At 39.4% G+C, this 7848-nt stretch overlaps 1 protein-coding gene across 1 annotated transcript; it reads right to left on the bottom strand.

Moving 5' to 3' along the window:
- Positions 1-3845: 3845 nt before the first annotated feature.
- LOC112203652 lies at positions 3846-5182 on the bottom strand. The gene is made up of 2 exons (XM_024344581.1): positions 4588-5182; positions 3846-4450 (listed from the first exon to the last, which is right to left on the bottom strand). Exons 1-2 carry the CDS (start codon positions 5180-5182, stop codon positions 3846-3848), a joined length of 1200 nt encoding a protein of 399 aa, XP_024200349.1.
- Between the last annotated feature and the right edge of the window lie 2666 nt (positions 5183-7848).

Raw genomic sequence — 7848 nt, 5'->3', positions numbered from 1 at the left:
AAAGAACTCATATGGACATCTCTTATTTTCGAGTGAAAAATAAAGTGGGAGAAAAATCTGTCACATTGCAAGGTATCGGTCCTAGTACTGCTCAAATGCAGTCATTGCTTTATGAAGTACCAGAAGCACTACATCCCATTATGCCTCATTGACTATTTCAAAGGCACATCACTCGTTTTGCAAAGCCTGCTCTTTAGCAAAAACAGGATTGAGACCTTCCTATGCTAAAGATAAAAAACAAAACATTCCATTCTTACAAATGATACAAAGAGATATCTGTGGACCTATCCATCCAGAATGCGGACCATTCAAGTACTTTATGGTTCTGGTGGATGCTTCGACACACTGGTCACAAGTCGCTTTATTGTCCACAAGAAATGCTACAAAACTCCTAGCACAGATTATACTTTTAAGGGCTCACCACCCTGATCACCTTATCCAGTCTATAAGGCTTGATAACGCTAGAGTTTACGTCAAAAGCATTTGATGATTATTGCATGTGTATCGGGATCAATGTAGAGCATCCTATACCCCATCTACATACACAAAATGGTCTCTCAGAAGCCACCATCAAAAGGCTACAAATGGTGGCTAGAGCATTGGTTATGCGCACCAACCTGCCTATATCTGCATGGGGTTATGCAATATTGCACGCAGCTTTACTTATTTGTTTCAGACCCACAGCTAGCCAACCATTTTCTGCGTACCAGTTGGTAACTGGATATGAGCCTGACATTTCATACTTACGCATATTTGGTTGAGCAGTATATGTGCCTATTGCGCCCCCACAGCGCACCAAAATGGGTCCTCAGAGACGATTAAGTATTTATGTTGGATACGAATCCCCAACAATTATCCGCTATTTGGAACCCTTGACAGGCGATCTCTCTACCACTAGATTTTCGGATTGTCACTTTGATGAGACAGTCTTCCTGTCGTTAGGGGGAGATAGGAAAAAGGATTTTCCAAGGGAACGATAGGAATTGCCGTGGTTTGTCCCCACTCTGTCTCATTTTGATCCCTGTACTTCACAATGTGAAAGTGAAGTGAAAAGAATAATCGATCTTCAGAACGTAGCAGATTCGATGCCTGATGCGTTTACTGATATCGCAAAAGTGACGAGATCACATATACCAGCTGCAAATGTGCCTGCAAGGTTAGAAGTCCCCAACAAAGGGCACGCTGCTGCAGATAGAGGCACTACAACCACACTTAGTAGAGGTGTGGTTGAGGCCGTGGCTCCCCAAAGGACGAGGGGGAGGCCACTTGGTTCGATTGACACTCACCCAAGGAAGAAGAGGGCGAGTAAGGCACAAACCAATCATCAATGTATAGAATTCCTCTCATGAAATTGTCTCTGATTATAGTTATGTCCATGAATCAATACTGGAGGACACTCCGATGTTTAAAATGATTCCAGAGAATAAAGAAATCTCAAAGGATTATGAGAGTGCGTATGAGTTGATAGAAAGATCTTCCATACACATTGATGATATATACTGTTGCTCAAGGAATCATAAAGCACGATGATATCGAACCACGCTCTGTTGCAAAATATCAACAAAGAGCAGATTGGCCTAAATAGAAAGAATCAATCCAGGCAAAATTAGATTCTCTGACAAAGAGACAGGTATTTGGTCCGGTAGTGCTAACCCCACCAAGTGTAAAGCCTGTAGGACATAAATGGGTCTTTGTCAGAAAGCGTAATGAGACTAATGAACACCTGAAGTACAAGGCTCGCCTTGTGGCGCAAGGTTTCTCACAACGCCCTAGAATTGACTACGAGGAGACATACTCTCCCGTAATGGACGTTATAACGTTCCGCTACTTAGTTAGCTTAGTAATTTCCAAAGGGCTGGAAATGCAGCTCATGGATGTGGTTACTACATATCTCTATGAGGGTCTAGATTCAGAGATATATATATATATATATATATATATATATATATGAAAGTGCCTGATGGCCTTACATTATCTAAGTCAAGTGACTCTAAACCACGGAGTGCGTTTGCAATTAAGTTGAAACGCTCACTTTACGGAATGAAACAATCCGGGCGGATGTGGTATACCCATCTAAGTGACTACTTGATTGGGAAAGGATATAAGAATGATGAAGTATGCCCCTGCGTATTCATAAAGAAAACAAGTTTCGAATTTGCAATCGTACCTGTATATGTCGATGATATAAACATAATAGGTACTCTTGATGAAATAAAAGAAACCGCGAGCTACTTGAAATCCGAATTTGAGATGAAGGATCTTGGGAAAACTCGACTCTATCTAGGCCTTGAACTAGAACACCGAGTTTGTGGAATACTAATCCACCAGTCTACGTATTTCCAAAAGTCAGGTGATATAACACGGACAAAGTGCATCCTGCTAGCACTCCCATGATCGGTCGAAGCTTGGATGCAAGGAAAGATCCATTTCGTCTAAAGGAAGATGACGAAGAGGTGTAGGGAACTGAAATTCCCTATCTAAGTGCAATAGGCGCATTATTGTACTTAGCCTAATGTACTCGACCAGACATTGCATTCTCAATGAACTTGTTAGCTAGATTTAGCTCAGCGCCAATGCAGCGTCACTGGAATGGTATCAAGAACATTTTCGATACCTAAAAGGAACCATTGACTTGGGACTGTTCTTTCCCTACAGAGAGACAAGAGGGACCGCAGATGGAACTGCAATCCCTAAAGGATAGGTTGATGGCGAAAGCGCCACTCACTCTACCAAAACCCCAAATGATGTTTTGGTTGGTTTTGCTGATGCTGGGTACCTCTCTGACCGACATAAATGTCGTTCCCAAATTAGTTATGTATTTACCATTGGGAACACGACGATATCTTGGAGATCAACCATGCAAACCCTTGTGGCTACCTCCTCGAACCACTCAGAGATCATTACTCTACATGAGGCGGTTCGTGAGTGTGTATGGTTAAGAGCTATCATCACACATATTCGAGGAACTAGTGGTTTGAGTTCTACCACTGAAGAGCCTACTTGCATTAATAAAGATAATGCAGCTTACATCGAACAGATGAAGCTAGGGCATATCAAGGGTGATAATACAAAACACATATCACCAAGGTTTTTCTACAATCAGCAACAACAGGCCTTCCTCAAGATTCAAGTGAATCAAGTAAGGTCTGAGGAGAATGTGGCAGATTTGTTCACCAAATCATTGCCTAAGGCCATATTTGAGAAACATATGAAAAGCATAGGAATGCGAAGACTTTCCAAGCTCCCTTGATTAATGTAAGGATCAGGGGGAGGTGTAGACGTTAGGGAGAGTCTAACACACACATGTCATCCTCAAATGTAAACGGTGCGTTGTGCTCTTTTCCTTCGACCAAGGTGTATTTTTTGTCCCACAGGGTTTTTATTGTTACTTGGCAAGGTTTTTAGTGAGGCAACAACGCATGCACCATTTCATCTTTGACTTGGCACAAGGGGGAGTGTTAAAGGAAAAACACATTATGTGCCTTCGTCAAAGTGACTGACGGAGATGGAATCAAGGAATCAGTTATTACCATCAATCAATGCAATTACGGATCAATCAGCATTTAGTATCATTAATGTAATCGATATTTCTGTTGTAATTCTATCCCTATATAAAGGGACTATGAAATGAAATAAGTAGATCAATTACAATCTCATTTTACTTTAACAAAAACTTGTTTTTATCTCACTTTTATTCATAACAATAAAACACACTGCATTACAAAAGCATAAACACACTAACAATAAAATAAAACTACACAACATTACAAAGCATAAACACACAAACAATCAAACCACACAATGGCCACATTGCCAATTATTGAAAGCTTGAAAATACAATCTCTTCATCTGTGGTTCCGCTCTGCTTGCAGCTTCATGTTCCAGAGGTGATTAACCAAATCTCCTTGAAGGACTCTATGCACAATTGGGCATTTAACCCCCTGGTAACGGGTCATGAACACCTCAAGTTCGGGACGGTTGCACTCAACCTCACGATCATCCTCATACCTCTCATATATTTGTGCTTTCCTTGGTCTGGTGGGGATATCATCAGGGTCAATAGGTGACTCTTCATCTTCTTCACGCTCATCATCGATAATCATTTTGTGCAAAATAATGCAGGTCATCATGATGTATTGGAGATCCTCTCTATCCCATCCACGGGCGGGTCCTCTTACTATTGCAAAACAAGCTTGAAGAATTCCAAATGCCCTCTCCACGTCTTTTCTGTATGACTCCTGCATCTTTGTAAAATGAGCTTGCTCTGGCGTAATTGGATTTCTAATTGCTTTCACAAAAGATCCCCATTTAGGGTAGATTCCATCGACTAGGTAGTAGCATTGGCCATATTCTCTATCACCTACATAGTACGAAACTCGAGGAGCCTCACATGTGCATATTTCGTTGAATAATGGAGACATTCCAAGTACATTGATATCATTAAGGGAACCTGGAAGTCCGAAATAGCGTGCCAAATCCAAGCATCGTATGATGCGACCACCTCCAAAATGATTGTGGGGTTTCCCTTATAACCATTGAAGTGCTCTTGCCATGAGGTTGGGCAGTTTTTCCACTACCAGTGCATACAGTCGAGACTTCCCACCATTCCAGGGAACCCCCTTTTGTCGGCAACATCAAGCAACCGCTGCAAATCTGCTGAAGTTAGGCGACGAAGGTAATGATCGTGGTACACATTCCAGATTGCTCTAGTAAAGTGCGCCAAGATCTCCAAAGCTGTAGATTCAGCTACGTCTAGAAACTCATCACACAGGTCGGCCGGAGGCCCGTAAGCAAGTATCCTCATAGCACAAGTCAGCTTTTGTTCGGTAGACAAACCAACTCTGCCGGAGGCATCATCAGTTTGCACGAAGTACGAATCGTGGTTGGCGACATCATGCATCATTTGGTCAAATACATGAGGTCGCATTCTGTACCTTCTGCAAAATACATCGCCCTGGAACCTGCACGATGAAGTGAAGTATAAAGCCTTCAGTCGTCGATCCATAGCTTCTAGATCTCTTGCGATATACTGGCGCCCGGGCTGTGAACCACCCCACTGTGATTCTTCCTCTTGGATCCTCAAGATATGAGAGGAAGCTGCCTGCATCACCAGGGCTCTTTGACGATTTCTTGTAATGGCATCTTCTTCCTCTTGCATCAGCAATTTCCGAAACCTATTCATTGCAACAAGGAACCAAAAATATAAAATGAAAAGGAAGTTCAGAATTTCTAAGCTTCTGATATGAGAAGAGATGTGTTTGTGAATTGGTGAGCTATGATGGAGTGAATGACTCCGTATTTATGGAGGGTTGGAAAATGATATCTGAAGATAGGATACGACACGTGGCAGATAAAAATCAATAACGTAATATAACCAGCCTTTCAACGACTGACACGTGCATGGCACTAAAATCGGTAATAAAGTTGAGATAGAAAATCTTATCTTATCACGTGGTAAATAAAATCTCAACCGAGATAGAGATAAGATATTGGATCCGAATAACATTGACACGTGGCACGAATATATAGATTCCCAAAAATAAATAAATAAAAATTTAAAAATCAATTAATGACGATATATTATATAACATAATCATGTATGATATATAAATTCATATTGTAGTTAATTAATTCTCGAAAATGATTCATTTATTAAATGACTTTGGCAAAGATGGTTGGAGATGCAAAAATTGAATGAATAGTGATGACATTAGGGGAGTCATATTTTGCATATGGCTTTGGCTTTTGACTAAATGGTTGGAGATAGGGCTGTCAATGGGTCGTGTCGGGTTGGGTTCGTGTCGGGTCAAGGTATTTATCGTGTTGCAAGATACAAACCCAAACCCAACCCATTTAATAATTGTGTCAAAAATTTAAACCCAAACCCAACCCATTTATTAAACGGGTTACCCGTTTCCAACCCGCTTAACCCATTTAATAAATAGGTTGTGTTGTGTTTGACAAAATGACTCATTTAAGGGTTAACAATGCGACCCATTTAACTAAAAAAATACATAAATTGATTAAATTCACTAAAAACTCTACAAGACGAAGAATATAAATAATTATATATAATTCATAAATAATTCAATCCAATAATTATAAGGAAAAATATTTCAAATTGTCTACTCCTATGATCAAATACTCCCAACGTCTAAAATTTCAGGATAAAATATAGCATAATCGGGTTATACGGGTTCACTTCGTGTTAGCGGGTTGACCCGTGGCCGACCCATTTATTAAATGGGTCATGGCGGGTTGACCCATGGCTGACCCGCTTTTTAATCGTGCGGGTTCAACCCGCTTTATTTCGTGTGGGTTTCGAGTCGTGTTATCGGGTCGTGTCGGAATTGACAGTCCTAGTTGGAGATGCTCTTAGAAGGATAGAGTCATTCCAATATAGTTTGAAAAGTAATGAAAATCTGAGTCTAGGGTGTATTCAAGTCTCAAAGGAAAGGCTAGAGATATGAATGATTTGGATCTAGTTCCGAATTCATTTTCTTAGCTTTTTTTTTCACGTCTAGGTTGCACAGTTTGGGCTTCAACACTGGCCGAAAATATTGGCCTTTCTCCAATAGAAAATGGATAGGGGTAATATAGTTAAATTATAAAATAAACAGAAAACAGGAAGGTAAAAATGGTGAAAGTGAGAAATGTGGTTCTAGTTGGACCTATAAATTTGATATTTGGACCTCTAACTTTTTTCAATTATTAACAGACTTTGTCAAGTCATATGAAAAAACAAATAAGGACAAAGAGAAAAATAGAAAGAAAAAAAAAACAAAAAACAAATACCCTTTTTACCTCCCCAAATATAACATTCAATTAATTTTTTTTTCTTTCAAAATTTCCTTATATTACCTGATGTATAATTTACCTAAAATAATTAAGTAAAAATAATTTTTATCATTTAATACAAACGTAAATTCAAAACAATCTGATATGAAATTTCCTTAAACTAAATTCATTGAATATTATGATATAGTTATTACTCGATCTTCCAACTCAAAACCCTTGAAATCCTTCTTTTAGCAAATTCAAAGAGATTCCAGCAATATATCAAGATCGAGAACCAACCCTCTAATTAATTTTGATGGATGTGAGACCTTGTCACGCCCTGATTTTTTAACAGAATTAAAAATCAATATATAATCCATAATTATACATGCGTGATGGTTCAGCCATCAATGCAAAATACTTGGAAAACTTTTTCCTTTTAACCCAAGTATATACTGATGTCCTGAACCCACAATGTCAATATATACTCGCTACACAGAGTCAAATTACACAAGTTTACAAATTAAATTGCCATAACAAAATAATAAGTAAATGCTCCTCAGAGCTTACTACAAGCGGAAGTCGTAACAACAGTAAAGTCACAAAATTGGCTTCCTACTGTAATGCTACCAGCACGCAACCTCAACTTCAACCACGATTACCCTGACCTGCAGGATTAACCCTTACACTATCGAATAGTGCACCGGGTTGCCACACAACAAATCCGGTAAGCTTATGAAACCTTGTAGGAGTAAACTCAAAACTACAAAGCAGAAATACAATCTTGCCATCACCTCAACCTAAACAACGATATGCACCTACAACCATCAATTTCATATCCTTCCATATCATGCTTACATAAGTCAATTCGTGACTAAAACCTCATGCTCAGATTCTCAACGTAGCATTCAATTACACAAATTCCAATCAAACAAGACTTCCTCAAGCAATGTTCGATACCATTCTAACGCACTACGGCAAATTCCAAAATCACACTCATTTCCTCTCCACTGGAAGCCTTTGTCATCAACATGACATCAAAGGTGAAAATCAATGGATCACCTTCCTATC

This window comes from Rosa chinensis, chromosome 5 (genome assembly GCF_002994745.2).
Source record: "Rosa chinensis cultivar Old Blush chromosome 5, RchiOBHm-V2, whole genome shotgun sequence".
Lineage (NCBI taxonomy): Eukaryota > Viridiplantae > Streptophyta > Magnoliopsida > Rosales > Rosaceae > Rosa > Rosa chinensis.
Note: the sequence above shows the minus strand (reverse complement) of the source record. Positions and strands in the feature narration are given on the sequence as shown.

Excerpts from the sequence above, each read along its gene's own strand:
- LOC112203652 (XM_024344581.1), bottom strand. The coding sequence starts at position 5,182 with ATGAATAGGTTTCGGAAATTGCTGATGCAAGAGGAAGAAGATGCCATT. Across the intron at positions 4,451-4,587 it reads AATGGTGGGAAGTCTCGACT|GTTCCCTTAATGATATCAAT; the intron begins GTATGCACTGGT and ends TCGGACTTCCAG.